The following is a 17,723-nucleotide window of genomic DNA, read 5'->3' as shown; positions in this document are numbered from 1 at the left end:
GACCAAGTGGGATGTATTCCTGGAATGCAAGGATAGTTTAACATACAAAATCAATGTAATACACTAGAAATAGAATCAAGGACAAAAAGCACATAGTCATTCAATGATGCAGAAATAGCATTTCATGGACTCCAACATTCTTTCATGATTGACAGCTCTCAAACTAGGACTAGAAGGAAACTGCTTCAACATAACAAAGATCATATATGAAAAGCCCAAAGCTATTGTCATACCTAATGTTGAAAGACTGAAATATTTTCCTCTAAGGTCAGGAAGAAGGCAAGGATGCCTATTCTTGCCACTTCTATTCAACATAGTACTGGAAGTCTTAGAGAAACTAAGCAATAAAAAGAAATAAAAGTACACTAGACAGTCAGTTGAATGTAGTATGAAAAAATAAAGATCTCTAGTAAAGGTAACTGCATAGGCACACATAAAAGCCAGTATTATTGTATTTTTGGTTTATAACTCACATTTTCATATGTGGTTTCAAAGACAAATGCATAAAATAAGAAATTTATATTGTTGGGCACTCAATGTGTAAAGATGTAATTTATGACATCAGAAAGTGGAGGGGATGGAGATGTGTAGGAACAAGGTTTTTGTAAGCTATTGAAGTTCAGTTGGTGTAAATTCAAACTAAGTTGTAATAAATTTAAGATGATCTCTATATGTATAAATCTCCATGGTAACTACAAATAAAATATCTAAAAATTCTACACCAAGGAAATGACTCAAAATGGTTCACTAAAAAATCAACTAAATAAAAATTAAGGCAGTAATAAAGGAAATGAGGGACATAAATATAAGGCACACAGAAAACAAAGCAAAATGACAAAAGTAATTCCTTCCTTATCAGTGATAACTATAAATGTAAATGAATTAAACTATCCTGTCTAAAGGCAGAGATTAGGAGAATGGATTTTTTAAACAGACCAAACTATATGCTATCTACAAGAGACACAATTTAACATCCAAAGACACAAATAGATTTAAAGTTAAAAGATAGAGATATTGCATGCAAATAGTAACCAAAATAGACCTGAGTTCACTATAATATCAAACAAATTAGGCTTAAAGTCAAAATTGTAAAAAGATACAGAAAAAAGACATTATACATTGATTAAAGTGTCAATTTCATCAAGAAGGTAAATCATAAACATATATGCATCGAACAACAGAGCCCCAAAATATATGAAGCAAAATTTGATTTCAATACCCTACATTCAAAGAAACATAGAACAACAAAAGCAAAGATTAATATGAAAATAGCAAACTTGAACAACACACTAAACAAGTTGGACATAACAGATGTATATAGAACACTCGACACAACAACAACAGAATACACATTTTTTCACATAGAACATCCTCCAGGATAGATGATCATTAGGCAAAAAAACAAGTCACAGTAAATTTTAAAAGATTGAAATTAGTGAAGTATCTTTTCCAACCATAAAGGAACAAGCTAGAGATATAAACATACAAATAGCACGAATAAAATTGGAAAATTCAGAAGTATAAATTAAGCAGCACATTTTTTAATGACCAATGGAACAAAGAAGAAATTACAGAGAAATTGGAGTTAAAAAAGAAGTAAATCTCAAATCAATTATCTAACATTACACCTTGAAGAGTTAGAAAAAGAGGAGCAAACTAAACCCAAGGATAGCCAAAGGAAGGAAATAATAGAAATTATAACAGAGAAAAATAAAATAGAGAATAGAAAAACAATAGAATCAACAAATCCAAAAGTTGGTTTTTCAAAAAGATTTTTAAAAATTGACAAACTTATAGCTAGACTGGCTAAGAAAAAAAAGATTGAAATTACTAAAATCAGTTATGAATGTGAGGAAATTACTATCAACCTTAACAGAAATGAAAAGGGCTTATAAGAGAATACTATGAACAATTGTACACCAACAAATTAAATAACTAGATTAAATGGACAAATTCCTAGAAACAGATGAATTACCTAGATGGATTCAAGAATAAATAGAAAATCTCAACAAATCTATAACAAGTAAAACAATTGAATTGGTAGTCAAAAGCCTTCTGTATTCATTTGCTAGGCCTGCTATAACAGTACCACAGACTTGGTGACTTAACAGAAATTTATTTTTCCTCAGAGTTCTGGAGGCTAGAAGTCCAAGATTAAAGTGTTGGCAGGGTTGATTTCTTTTGATGCCTCTCTTCTTAGCTTGTAAAAGGCCATCTTTCCCTCTCTGTGTCTTCACATGGTCTTCCCCTGTGCATATACATGTGCTAATCTCTTATTATAAGCACACCAGTCATATTGGATTAGAGCCCACCCATATAACCTCATCTTACCTTAATTACCTCTTTAAAGGCTCTATATCCAAATACAGTCACGTTCTGAGGTGCTAGGGGTTAAGACTTCTACATATGAATTTGCAGGGATACAATTTAGCCTTTAACACCTCCCATCAAAGAAAAGTACAACTCAATGACTTCACTGTTGAATTCTACCAAACATTTAAAAGATTAATACTAAGCCTTCTCAAACGCTTTCAAAAATAAAAGAGGAGGTAACACTTTCTGTTCTATAAGCCAACGTTTTTATTCTGTGAGGCCAGCATTACCCTACTACTATAGTCAGATAAAGACTTCACAGGAAAAGAAAATACAGATCAATATTCCACATTAATACAGATTTTTTAAATCCTTAATGTACAAGAAAAATAAATCTAAGAGCATATTAAAAGGGTATACATCATGATCAGATGGATTTCCCCAGGAATGCAAGTGTGATTCCACATGTCAGCCAACACAATATTCCATGTTAATAAAACAAAAGTGGAAAACCCACATGACCATCTCAAATGATGCAGGAAAAAGCATTTGACAAAATCAAACTTTCATAACAAAAAAACATTGAAAACTAGAAATAGAAGAGAACTTCTGCAACATAATGACATTTATGGAAAACCCACAGCTAAAATCATACACATGGTGAAAGTATGAAAGCTTTCCTCTTAAGATTACAACCAAGATAAGGATTCCTTCCTTCACTACTACTATTCAACATTGTATGAGAATTTCTAACCAGAGCAATTAGGCAAGAAAAAGAAATTTAAAAGGTATCCAAATTGGAAAAGAAGAAGTACACTATCTCTATTCCCAGATGACATGATGCTATTATATATGGGAAATCCCAAAGAATGCACAAGAAAGCTACTAGAGCCAATAGATGAATTCAACAAATTCGCAGTTTACAAGGTCAACACAAAAATCAACCGTCTATACACCATAAATGAACAATCTGAAAAGGAAAATAAAACAATTCCATTTAAAATAGCATCCAAAAGAATAAAATACCTAGGAATAAATTTAACCAAAGAAATGAAAGATTTGAACACACAAAACTGCAAAACATTGCTGAAAGAAATTTTTTTAACAATTAAATAAATGGAAATATTTCCTATGTTCATGGATCAAAAGACTTAATGTCGGCAGTATTACCAAAAGCAATTTACAGATTCGACCAATCCTTAGAAAAGTCCCTTTTTTGCAGAATTGGAAAAGCTGGTCCTACAATTCTTATGGAACTGCGAGGATCACTGAATAACCAAAACAATCTTTAAAAAGAAGAACAAACTTGAAGGACTCACAATTTCAGATTACAAAACTTACCACAAAGCTACATTAATCAAAACAATGTGTTACTGGCATAAGGGTAAACATATAGACCGAAGGAATAAAATTGAGAGTCCAGAAATAAACCCATACATCTATGACCAATTAAGTTTTTGGATTTTTGTTTGTTTGTTTATTTCTGGGGACTTATTTGTTTCTATATTTTCATTAAGACATTGACTTTGTTTTGATGAATCCTCTAGGTCTTTTCATGCTAAAAGGAACACATTGTTTTTTTCCAGCTTTACTGGGATGTAATTGACATACAACATTGTGTAACCTTAAGGTATACAACATATTGATTTGATACACTTATATACTGCAAAATGATTATCACTTTAGCGTTAGCTAACACCTCTATCACATCACATAATTACCATTTTTTGTGGTGAAAATATTTAAGATCTACTCTCTTAGCAACTTTTAAGTATATGATACAGTATTGTTAACTATATTCACGGTGCTGTGCATTAGATCCCCAGAACTTATTCATCTTCTGACTTGAAGTTTCATCTTCTGACTTGAAGTTTCTATCCTTTGACCAGCATCTCTCCCTCTTTCCCATGGGAAAAGTCACACTTGATGTCTCCTTTAACCCTAAGCTGTGCCGTCTGGGGGAAGGGGTGATGCTAGCAAAGTCAAGCTGTTCCTCTTACCAGTCCAAGTGTCCAAATTCATGTTTTTTGCTCAAATGAAATGCTAGAACTTCTTTTCTGGAAACCTGGACTTTCATAAAGGCTCTCTCATTCATAGGTGACTGCCCAAGTCAGTGTTCTCCAGGTGCTCTCAGGCCACAGCCAATAAGGGCTGGAGCCAATTCACGGGCTATTCCAGGTTCCACCATTGGTACTGAGGTCTGTCTGCCTATTACCTGATGCCCAGGTGGACGAGACTTCTCCCGGGTCCCTTGGCATATGGGGCTGGATCCCACAACTCCCATAGAAGCACCTTTGTTGGTGGATGAATGCTGAGTTTTTGTTGTTGAGTAGGGGACAAAAATGAGGGACATTTTTTGTCACCATGATGCTGACATCACTCTATCTTCCCTTTCTTTAAAGCTGAATAATATTCTATTGTGTGTATATACCACATTTTCTTTATCCATTTATCTGTAGATGGACATATAGATTGTTTCCAAATCTTGGCTATTACACATAATACTGCAATGAATATAGAAGTGCAAATATCTCTTCAAGATCTTGATTTCAGTGCTTTTGGATAAATACCCAGAAGTGAGACTGCTGAATCATATAGTCATTCTATTTTTAATTTTTTTAAGAATATCCATTCTATTTCCAGTAGTGGCTGCACCATTTTACATTCTCACCAATGTTATACAAGAGTTCCAATTTCTCCACATCCTTGCCAACGCTTGCTATCTTTTGTTTGTTTGATAATGGCCATCCTAACAGATGTGATATGCTGTCTCTTTGGGGTTTTGATTTGCAATTCCTTTATGATTAGTGATGTTGAGCATCTTTTCATATACCTGTGAGCCATTTACATGTCTTCTTAGGAGAAATGCCTATTCAGTTACTTTGCCTGTTTTTTAAATTGGGTTTTTGTTTTGTTGCTATTGAGTTGTAGGAGTTCTTTGTATATTTTGGAAATTAATCCCTCATCAGAAAAAGTTGTCTTTCGGTATCTAAGGGGGAATTGCTTCCAGGAATCCCCATGGATACCAAAATCCATAGATGTTCAAATCCCTTATACAAAGTGGTGTAGTAACAGTGCATACAGTCAGCCCTCTGTATCCGTGGGTTTCACATCCAGGGATTCCCAGTCCCCCATCCCAGGGACTGGGATTCAACCCAGTCGATTTGGCGGTTGGTTGAATCTTTGAATGCGAAACCCACGATACAGAGGGTCAACTATATATGGTTTGAAAATATTTTCTCCTGAGCCATAGGTTGCTTTTTCACTGTATTGTTCCTTGGCTGTGCAGGAGCTTTTCAGTTTGATATGGTCCCACTGGTTTATTTTTCCTTTTGTTGCCTGTGCTTTTGATGTCGTATCTAGGAATTATTGCAAAGACCAATATCAAAATACTTTCTTCTAGGAGTTTTATGGTTTCAGGTCTTACATGTAAGTCTTTAATCCACTTTGAGTTGATTATTGTGTATGATGTAGGAAAAGGACCCAATTTCATTCTTTCACATGTGAATATCGGTTTTTCCAGCACTATTTGTTGAAGACTATCGTTTCTCCATTGTGCATCATTGGTACCCTTGTCAAAGATCAGTTGATTGTATATGCATGGATTTATTTCTGGACTCTCTTTTCTGTTCCATTTGTCTATACATCTGTTTTTATTCCAATACCATACTGTTTTAATTACTGTAGCTTTGTGATATATTTTGAAATCAGGAAATATAATGCTTTCACCTTTTTCTTTCTCAAGATTATTTTGGCTATTCAGGGTCCTTTGTGAGTCCACATTAATTTTAGGGTTGTTTTTCCTATTTCTGTAAAAAATGCCACTGGGATTTTGATAGGGATTACACTGAATCTGTAGATTGCTTTGGGTAGTACAGACATTTTAACAATCCATGACCACAGGATGTCTTTCCATTTATTTGTGTCATTTTTAATGTTTCAGCAACATTTTATAGTTTTTCAGTGTAGAAGTCTTTCACCTCCTTAGTTAAATTTATTCCTAATTTTTAAATTCTTTTTTATTCTATTGTAGATGAGATTTCCTTTTTGAGTAGTTTGTTGCTAGTGCATAGAAATGTAACTGATTTTTGTATGTTGATTTTGTATCCAGCAACTTGACTGAATTTCTATTTGTTCTATCACAGGTTGTTTTTGTGGAGCCTTTAGGATTTTATACATATAAGATCATTTCATCTGCAAATAGAAATAATTTTACTACTTTCTTTCCAATTTGGATGCCTTTTATTTCTTTATCTTACTTAATTGCTCTGACTAGGACTTCCAGTACTATATTGGATGGAAGTGGTGTGAGTGAGCATCCTCGCCTTGTTTCCAATCTTACATGAAAAGTTTTTAGTTTTTCACCATTAAGGATCATGTTAGCTGTGGGCTTTTCATATATGGCCTTTGTTATTGTTGAGATCATTCCTTCTATTCCTAGTTTGTTTAGAGTTTTATCATGAAATCTTATTGATTTTTGCCACGTTTTCTCTGCATCTATTGAAGTGATCATGTGATGTTTTTATCTTTCATTTTATTAATATGGTGTATCAATTTATTAATTGATTTTTGAATGTTGAAATCATCCTTGCATCTCAGGGATGAATCTCACTTGGACATATATGATCCTTTTAATGTGCTGTTAAATTCAGTTTGCTAGTATTTTGTTGAGGACTTTTGCAGCTATATCCATCAGAGTTATTGCCTTGTAGTTACTTTGTCTGGCTTTGGTATTAGAATAATACTGGCCTCATAAAATGAGTTTGGAAGTATTCCCTCATCTTCAATTTTTTGGAAAAGTTTGAGAAGGATTGGCATTAATTCTTCTTTAAAAGTTTGTTAGAATTCACCAGTGAAGCCATCTGGTCCTAGGCTTTTCTTTGTTGGAAGGTTTTTGATTACTCATTCAATCTTGTTACTCATTCAATAGGTCTGTTTAGATTTTCTATTTCATTATGATTCACTCATGGTAAATTGTATGTTTCTAGGAATTTTACATTTCTTCTAGGTTATCCGATTTTTTGGCATATAATTATTCATAGTAGTCTCTTATGATCTTTTTTATTTCTGTGACATCAGTTGCAGTGTCTCTTCTTTTATTTCTGATTTTATTTGCATCTTCTCACTTTTTTCCTTAGTCTAGTTAAGGTTTGTCAATTATGTTTTTTTAAAAAAATCAATCCTTACTTTTAATGATTTTTTTCTATTGTGTTTCTAGTCTCTATTTGGTTATTTATTCTCTAACCTTTGTTATTTCCTTCCTTCTGCTAACTTTGGGATTAGTTTGTTCTTTTTCTAGTTCCTTGAGGTGTAAAATTAGGTTGTTTATTTTTTCCCCCCTTCTTCTTTTTTAATGTAGGCATTTATCAGTATAAACGTCCCTCTTAGTACTGTTTTTGCTGCCTCCCGTGGGTTTTGATATGTTCTGTTTTCATTTTCATTTGTCTCAAGATATTTTCTAATTTCTCTTTTTATTTCTTCTTTGACCTATTGCTTTTTCAAGAATGTGATTTTTAATTTCCACGTTTATGAATTTTCCAGTTTTCCTTCTGCTGTTGCTTTCTAGTTTCATTCTATTGTGATTTAAAAAGAGACTTGGTATTATTTCAATCTTAATTTGTTATGACTTTTGTTAAATTGTTATGACTTGTTTTGTGACCTAACATATGATCTATCCTGGACAATGTTCTGTGTGCACTTGACAAGAATGTATATTTTCTGCTGTTGGGTAGAATAATTGTTAGGTCCCTTTGGTCTATGGTGTTGTCCAATTCTGCTGTTACCTTGTTGATCATCTATCTAGATATTTTATCCATTATTGAAGTCTCCACGTAATATAATATTGTATCTCTTATTCCCTTTAGTCCTGTCAATGTCAATGTTTGCTTTACATATTTAGTTGCTCTGATGTTGATGTTTTTATAATTGATATATCTTCCTGCAGCTTTACTGTTTTTATCATTATATAATGATAAAATCATTATATAATATTCTTCTCTGTCTCTTCTGACAGATTTTACTTAAAGTCTATTTTGTCTGATATAAGTATAGCCACCCCTGCTCTCTTTGGTTACTATTTGCATAGAATATCTTTTTCCATGCCTTTGCTTTCTGTCTATGTGTGTCCTTAAGTCTAAAGTGAGTTCTTTGTAGGAAGCATATAGATGGATATTGTTACTTTATTCATTCAGCCACTTTATATAATTTTGGTTCTTTTCCTTTATATTTAAAGTAATTATTGATAGGGAAGGACTTACCATTGCCATTTTTAAATTGTTTTCTGTCTTGTAATTCTTTTGTCCTTCTTTTCCATTCTTGCTGTCTGCCTCTATGTCTCATTGTTTTTTTATATTGACAGGCTTTGATTCCTTTCTCTTTTTCTTTTGTGTATATTCTATGGGTATTTTCTTTGTGGTTACCTTGGAGCTTACATAAACTATTTTATAGTTATAATATTGTATTTAAGCTAATAACTCTAATCACAAACAAAATGATACAATTTTTTAGCCAAAGCAGTCTTAAGAAAGAAGAATAAAGCTGGGGGCATCAAGCTTCCTGATTTCAAACTATATTACAAAGATATACTCGTCAAAACAGTATGATATTGGCATAAAAACAGACACATAGATCAATGGAACAGAATATAGAGCCCAGAAATAAACCCACAAATATATGGTCAATTAATTTACGACAAAGGAGCCAAGAATATACAATGGGGAAATGAGAATCTCTTCAATAAATGGTGTTGGGAAAACTGGACAGCCACATGCAAAATAATGAAACTGGAACACTATCTTACACTGTACACTAAAACTAACTCAAAATAGATTAAAGACGTGAACATAAGCCCTGAAACCATAAAACTCCTGGAAGAAAACATAGGCAGTAAGCTCCTTGACATCAGTCTTAGTGATAGTATTTTGGATTTGATACCAAAAGCAAAGGCAACAAAAGCAAAAATAAATAAGTGGAGCTACATCAAACTACAAAACTTCTGCATAGCAGAGGAAACCACCAACAAAATGAAAAGGAACCTACTGAACGGGAGAAAATATTTGCAAGTCATTTATCTGACAAGGCATTAATATCCAAAAGACAAAAAGAACTCATATAACTCAATAGCAGAAAAACAAATAATCAAATTAAAAAATGAGCAGAGGATCTGAATAGACATTTTTTCAAACACGACATACAGATGGCCAACAGGTGCATGAAAAGGTGCTTAACATCACTAATCATCAGGGAAATGCAAATCAAAACCACAGTGAGATATCACCTCACACCTGTTAGATGGCTGTTATCAAAAAAAAAAAAACAAGAAATAAGAAGTGTTGGCGAGGATGTGGAGAAAAGAGAACACTTGGGCACTGTTGGTGGGAATGTAAATTGGTGCAGCCACTATGGAAAACAGTATGGAGGTTCCTCAGAAAATGAAAAATAGAACTACCATATAATCTAGCAGTTCCTCCTCTGGATATTTATCTGAAGAAAATGAAAACACTAACTCGAAAAGATATATGCACTCTCATGTTCATTGTAGCATTATTCACAATAGTCAAAACATGGAAACAACCTAAGTATCCATCAACAGATGAATGAATAAAGAAAATGTGGAGTTGATATTTCTACTAACCTGGATTGTTCACTTTGGGATTATGTTATGAATGCAAAATCTCTGTCTTTAAACTTCTTTCAGGCCTCTTTGATATAGCAGTTTAGCCTTTACCCTATCTTAGTGGTCCTCAAAGTGGGTCGTCTGACCAGCAGCAGCAGCAGCATCACCTAGGAATATGTTAGAAATGCAAGTTCTTATCAATGGTGAATGGATAAAGAAGATATATATCACACACACAATGGATATATATACACACACACAGTGGATTACTATTCAGCCATTAAAAAGTAGGAAATCTTGCCATTTGCAACAGTGTGGATGGAGTTTGAGGGCATTATGCTAAGTGAAATAAGTCAGGCAGAGAAAGACAAATAATGTATAATCTCACTTACATGTGGAATCTTAAAAAAATTAGCTCATAGATACAGAGAACAGGTTGGTGGTTGTCAGAGGTGAGGGATGGGGGCTGGGCTAAATGGTATTTGAGGGTCAAAAGGTAAAAACTTCTAGTTATAAAACAAGTCATGGGGATGTAATGTAAAGCATAGTGACTATAGTTAATAATACTGTGTTGTATATTTGAAAGTTGCTAAGAGAGTAAATCTTAAATGTTCTCATCACAAGAAAAAAAATTTGTAGCTATGTATGGTGATGAACATTAACTAGACTTATTGTAGTGATCATTTCGCAATATGTACAAATATTGAATCATTGTGTTGTACACCTAAAACTGATATAATGCTATATGTCAACTATATCTAAATCTTTAAAAGGATATATATTTTTAATAGGATAAATGATTCATAGGGTTTAAACGGTTTTATAGTTTGTTTTTTACATATTACCAAATAGTTCCCCACAAAATCTGGACTGATTATTTATATTTAAATTTCTTGAGGACAAAAGTTACATATTCCAGATGTTTATGTTTTTCATATCATCTACACAGTACCTAACATGGTTCACGAATATCGTAACTGGCTGATGACAAAGCAAATATATTGGAATATAGCAAATTATTTAAATGTTTTTATCACTAATATAATCCATACTCATTGTAGAAAATTAGTATATATAAGCAAAAAAGAAAAGAAAAAGAAAGAAAATCAAAAGCTAGCTAATCCCACCACCCAAATGGAACTATTGTTATTTTCCTGAACTATTCTTCTGCGGGAAATGGCGCTGAATCTTGTGAGTAATCCACAAATAGACTGAATTTGAGGTGTTAATTTATGGTGTCTTACTGTATTCTCACCAAAGCTCAGCTTCTGTAATGTCTTCTGCTTCCTTGTAGGTCGTTACCCTCCTACCAGAGGAGAGGCCTATATTAATGGATATGACATCTCAAAGAACATAGTTGAGATTCAAAAAAACTTGAGCTTCTGTCCACAGCATGACTTGTTGTTTAATAACTTGACACTATCAGAACACCTTTTTTTCTACTCTGTGGTGAGTCAGAGATTTTTTTAAATTATATAGCAAATTTAACTTTTTTTCTTTTGATATACAGATCTGTGAATTTTAACACATTTAACCAACACCACAATCAGAATACAGAACAGTTTCACAACCCCAAAACATTCCTTCATGCTAGTCCTTTGTAGTCATCCCTCTTCCCCCCAACACCTGGTAACCACTGGTCTATCGTTCATCACTATAGTTTTGTCTTGTTGAGAATATCATATAAATGGAATCATATAGTATGTAACCTTTAGAGATTAGCTACTTACACAGAGCATAATGCCTTCGAGATCTATCCATGCCATTGTGTAATAGGTAATATGTTTCTTTTAATTATTGTGTAGTATTTCATGTTTGAATGTAACACAGTACACCAATTGAAAGACATTTGGGTTGTTTCCAGGCTTGGCACATATGAATAAAGCTGTTCTGAATTTCATGTACAGTTTTTTTGGTGTGTAAACATAAATTTTAATTACTCTCAGAGTAGGATTACTGGACCGTATTATAAGTATTTGTTTATAAGAAACTGCCAAACTGCTTTCCAGAGTAGCTGTACCATTTTGCACTCCTGCCAGCAAACTGAGAATCTCAGTTGCTCCACATCCTTGCCAGAATTTGGTATTGTTAATACTTTTTTTTAAGTTTAACTATTCTAATAAATGGGTAGTTTTATCTAATCATGGTTTTAATTTGCATTTCATGAATGGCTAATGATGTTGATCATATTTCATGTGCTTATTTGCCATCTTAATAGCCTCTGATGAACTATTTGTTCAGGCCCTTTGTCCATTTTTTTAATTTGGGTTGTTCATTTTCTTATTATTGAATTTTTGAGAGTTCTTTATATATTCCGGATATATGTCTTTTGTTGGATATGTGCTTGCAAGTATTTTTCCCAATCTGTAGCTTGTCTATTCATTTTCTTGACAATGTCTTTTGCAGAGCAAAAGTTTTTAATATTGAAATTCAATTTATCACATTTTTTATGATGGATCTTACCTTTGTTGTCTTTTCTAGAATTCATGCCTAACCCCAGGACGTGAAGATTTTATTCTGTATTTTCTTCTAAATTTTTGTAATTTTATGTGTTACGCTTAGATCTGTGATCCAGTTTGAGTTAGTCTTTATATAAAGGAAAGGTGTAAAGTTTAGCTCTGGGTTCATTTTTTTTCATATAGGTGACCAGTTGTTCCAACACCATTTCTTGAAAACACTGTGCTTTTCATCCTTGAATTGCTTTTTGTACATTTGTCGAAGATCAAATGGTCATATTTTTCTGGACTTATTTCTGAATTCTCTTTTCTGTTCCATTGATCTATGTGTATATCCCTTTGCAAATACCATACTGTCCTGATTAGTGTAGCTTTACAATAAGTCTTAATATAGGATAGTGCTATTCATCCAACTATATTCTTTTTCAAAAGTGTTTTAGCTATTATAGCTTCTTGGCCCTTCCAGATAAATTTTTGTATTATCTTTTCTACATCTACAAAAGTTCTGCTGTGATTTTGATTGGTATTTCATTAAATCTGTATATCACTTTGTAGAGAATTAACATCGTTACTATGTTGAGACTTCAAATCTTTGAACACAGTATCTCTTTATATTTGTTTAGGGCTTTGATTTTTTTAATCACCATTTTTAGCTTTCAGTATACAGATCCAATACCATATTACCAGAGTTAATATGTGTGTGTGTATGTGTTTGTGTGTATGTGTATATTTCATTATTTGGAGCTTTAAAAATTTTTTGGATTTCCAGTTACTCAGTGCTTCTACATTAAAAAAAGATTGATATTTGTGTATTGACCTATTAACTTCTGACCTTGCTAAGCTCATTTATTAGGTTTAGGAGGGTTTTTCTGTAGATTCCTTTTATGCATAGACAATAATCCTCTGAGAATAAAGACAGTTTGTGTGTGTGTGTGTGTGTGTGCCAATCTGTATGCTTTTTATTTCTTTCTCTTGTCTGTTGCACTGGCTAGGAACAGTATGATGTTGAATATGATTATTGAGAGTGGGCATCCTTGACTTGTTCCTGATCTTAGAGGGAAGGCACTCAGTCTTTCACCATTAAAATTTCTTTTCGTAGATACCCTCTATCACCTTGAGGAAGTTCCTTTCTACTCCTAGTTTGCTGAGAGTTTTTATTATAAATGAATGTTGCATTTGGTCAAAGGCTCTTCCTACATCTATTGATGTTATATGATTTTTCTTCTTTAGACTGTTAACATGGTACATTACTTTGATTGATTTTCTTTTTTTTTTTCTTTTTTTTTTAAATTTTTTGTTTATTGCAGTAACATTGGTTTATAACATTGTAAAAATTTCAGGTGTACATCATTATACTTCTGTTTCTGCATAGATTACATCATGTTCACCACCAAAATACTAATTACAACCCATCACCACACACATGCACCAAATTATCCCTTTCACCCTCCTCCCTCCCCCCTTCCCCTCTGGTAACCAACAATCCAATCTCTCTCTCTATGTGTTTGTTTATTGTAGTTATTATCTACTACTTAATGAAGGAAATCATATGGTATTTGACCTTCTCCCTCTGACTTATTTCACTTTGCATTATACCCTCAATGTCCATCCATGTTGTCACAAATGGCTGGATTTCATCGTTTCTTATGGCTGAGTAGTATTCCATTGTGTATATATACCACATCTTCTTTATCCATTCGTCCCTTGATGGACACTTAGGTTGCTTCCAAGTCTTGGCTATTGTGAATAACGCTGCAATGAACACAGGGGTGCATGTACCTTTACAAATTGGTGTTTTCAAGTTCTTTGGATAAATACCCAACAGTGGAATAGCTGGGTCATATGGTAGTTCTATCCTTGATTTTTTGAGGAATCTCCATACTGTTTTCCATAGTGGCTGCACCAGTTTGCACTCCCACCAGAAAATCCTTAACCTTTGTAGGATAAAGTTCACTTGGTTGTGGGTTTTTGTTGTTGTTGTTGTTGTTGTTTGGTGTGGAAGATTAGCCCTGAGCTAACATCTGTTGCCAATCCTCTTCTTTTTGTTGAGGAAAATTGGTCCTGAACTAGCATCTGTGCCCATCTTCCTCTGTTTTACATGTGGAACGCCTGCCACAGCATGGCTTGATAAGCCATGCAAGGGCTGCGCCCAGGATCCAAACCTGCAAATCCCAGGCTGCTGAAGTGGAGTGTGCGAACTTAACCACTACGCCACAGGTCCAGCCCCACTTGGTCATGGGTTTTTTAATACATGACTGAATTCAGTTTGATAATATTTTGTTCAGAACTTAAGTTTATGAGGGATAGTAGCCTTTAGTATCCTCTTTTTGTTTTGTCTTTCTCTGGTTTTGGTATCAGGGTAGTACTGGCTTCAAAAAATGAGTTGCAAAGTGTTCCCTCCTTTTCTGTTTTCTGGAAGAACTTTTGAAGAGTTGTTTAATTTAATTTATTTTCTTTTTATAATTAATTAAGTAATTTTAATTTATTTCTTCTTTAAATATTAAGTAAAGTTCACTAGTAAAACATCTGAACCTGGAGATGTATTTTTTGATATTTTTAACTATGAATTCAATTTATTTAAGAACTACTCTGTGATTCAGCAATCCCATTTCTGGGTATATATCCAAAGGAAATGAGATCAGAATCTTGAAGAGTTATCTGCACTCCCATGTTGATTTCAGCATTATTCACAATAGCCAAGATATGGAAACAACCTAAACATCTATCAACAGATGAATGGATGAAGAAAATGTGGTGTATCTATATACTGGGATATTATTCAGCTTTAGAAAAAGAAGGAAATCCTGACATTTGTGACAACATGGATGAACCTGGAAGACATCATGCTAAATGAAATAAGCAGACACAAAATGACAAATACTGCATGATCTCATATGTGGAATCTAAAATAGTCAAACTTGTAGAAGCAAAGAATATAATGGTAGTTGCCAGGGGCTAGAGGTGGAGGGAGAAATGGAGAGATGTTGATCAAGGGGTGTAAAGTATCAGTTATGCAAGATGAATAATTTCTGGAGATCTAATGTACAACAATGAGACTATAGTTAACAATACTGTATTGTATACTGAAATTTGCTTAAGAGGATTGATCTTTAGTGTTTCTCACCACAAAAAAAGACAGAAAATGAAAACTATGTGAAGTGATGGATATGTTACTTAGCTCAATTGTGGTGATAATTTCACAATGTGTGTGTATATAGTTATATATATGTATATATATATACATACACACATGTATATCAACTTGTACGCCTTAAATATTTGTAATTTTTAATTGTCAATCATATCTCAATAAAGCTGGAAAAAAACTAATTCAATTTATTTAATAGTTACAGGAATGTTCAGGTTATTTAGTTCATAATGGGTGAGCTGTGGTACTTTGTGATTTTTGAAGAATTGCTCTATTCCATCTAAGTTGATGACTGTATGTATAGAGCTGTCTGTAGTATTCGATTATTATCCTTTTAATGTCTGTGAAGTCTGTAGTAATATCCTCTCTTCTTCCTGATATTGGTAAGTTGTACTTCTCTTTTTTTTCCTTTGTCATTCTTACTAGAAGTTTACCAATTTTCATGATTTTTTCAAAGAACCAGCTTTTAGTTTCATTGACTTTTCTCTATTACATTTTGGTTTTTTATTTGTTTATGCTTATGTATTTATTATATTCTTCCTTCTACTTCATTTAGGGTTTTTTCTCTTCTTTTTCTTGTTTCTTAAGGTCACAGCATGGATAATTGATTTGAGGCATTTCTGCTTTCTAATGTACGCATTTATTGCTGCAGTTTTTCCTCTAAGCACTCCTTTAGATACACCCCACAACTTTTGATATGATTTGTTATATTTTCATTTTTATTCAGTTCAAAATATTTTATATATTCCTTGAGACTTCTTCTGTGACTCATAGATCATTTGCAAGTATGTTCTTTAATGTCCAAGTGATGTAAAGTTGTCCTATTTTCTTTCTGTTATTTTTAGTTTAATTCTGTTTTGGTCAAAGGTCATACTTTGTGTGATTTCAAATGTTTTTAAATTACTAAGGTTTTATGATCCAGGGTATGTTCTGTCTTGGTGACTGTTCTATATGCACTTGAGAAGAATATGTTTTCTGCTGTTCGGTTGGAATTTTCTATAAACATCAATTAGATTCAGAAACTTGATGTTGTTTAATTCTTCTGTATATTTGCTGGTTTCTGTCTAGTAGTTCTGTTATTGAGTGAGGAGTATTGAAATCTCCTACTATAGTCATATATTTTTCTATTCATCATTTCAGTTCTGTTCATTTTTTTTCTGTGTTTTAAATTCTATCATTAAGTGTACGCACATTTAGGATTGTTACGTATTCTTTGTGAAATGATTCTCTTATCAATATGTAATGTCCCTCTTTGCCTCTGGTAATTTTCTTTGCTTTGAAGTCAACTTTATCTGATATTAATATAGCCATTCCAGATTTCTTTTGATTTGTGTTCACATGGTATATCTTCTTCAAACACTTCCTTTTAAACCTACCTATATCATTAAATTTTAAGTGATTTTCTTGTAGACATTGTATAGTTGGGTCATGTTTCTTATATAATCTCACAATCTCTATCTTTTAATTGATGTGTTTAGATCATTTATTTTTAATGTAATTATTGATATATTTACATTTAAATCTACCATTTTATTATTTGTTTTCTGTTTATTCTTACTGCTTTTTTCCCTCTGTTTCCCCTTTTCAGTCTTCTTTTGGGTTATTTGAACATTTTTTAGTATTCTATTTTAATTTGTCTATTGTGATTTTTACTATATCTCTTGTATACATTTTTAATAGTTGCTCTAGGGATTAGAAAATGCAGACTTAGCTTTCACAGTTATTTAGAATCGATATTTTCCAACTTTATGTGGAAGGTAGAAACCTTACCACATTGTAGGTTCTTTATCCTCCTCCCTTTACACTAAAGTTGTCATATATTATAACTACATATATTGAAAACATCATCAGACAATGTTATGTTTTTTGCTTAAAACCATCTAGCATGTTTAAAGAATCATAAGAAAATAATAATTTTTACATTTACCATTTCTGTTGTACTTTTATCATTCATGATATTCCAAGTTTTCTGTATCATTTCTCTTCTCTTTGAAAAACTTTCTGTATCAATTCTTTTAGATCAGTACTGTTGGCTATGAATTCTCTTAGCTTTCCTTCATCTGAAAGTATCTTTAATTCACCATCATTCCTCCGTATATTTTTGCTTGACATAGAAGTCTGGGTTGACAGTTCTTTTCCTTCAGCACTTAAAAATGTTGTTCCACTGCTTTCTGGACGTGATGGCTTCTGA

General features: G+C 32.9%; 1 protein-coding gene across 1 annotated transcript in view; it reads left to right on the top strand.

Annotated features, from left to right (window-relative positions):
- Positions 1-17,723, top strand: part of LOC106800148 (phospholipid-transporting ATPase ABCA3-like) — a 204,275-nt gene that overhangs the window by 69,461 nt on the left and 117,091 nt on the right. The window contains 1 exon segment of the mRNA XM_087417083.1: positions 11,223-11,377. Coding sequence (XP_087273209.1) covers positions 11,223-11,377 — 155 coding nt within the window.

This window comes from Ceratotherium simum, chromosome 26 (assembly GCF_057802395.1).
Source record: "Ceratotherium simum simum isolate JZ-2026a chromosome 26, ASM5780239v1, whole genome shotgun sequence".
NCBI classification, from domain to species: Eukaryota; Metazoa; Chordata; class Mammalia; order Perissodactyla; family Rhinocerotidae; genus Ceratotherium; species Ceratotherium simum.
The sequence above is the reverse complement of the archived record's forward strand: the minus strand, read 5'-3'. Positions and strand labels throughout refer to the sequence as shown.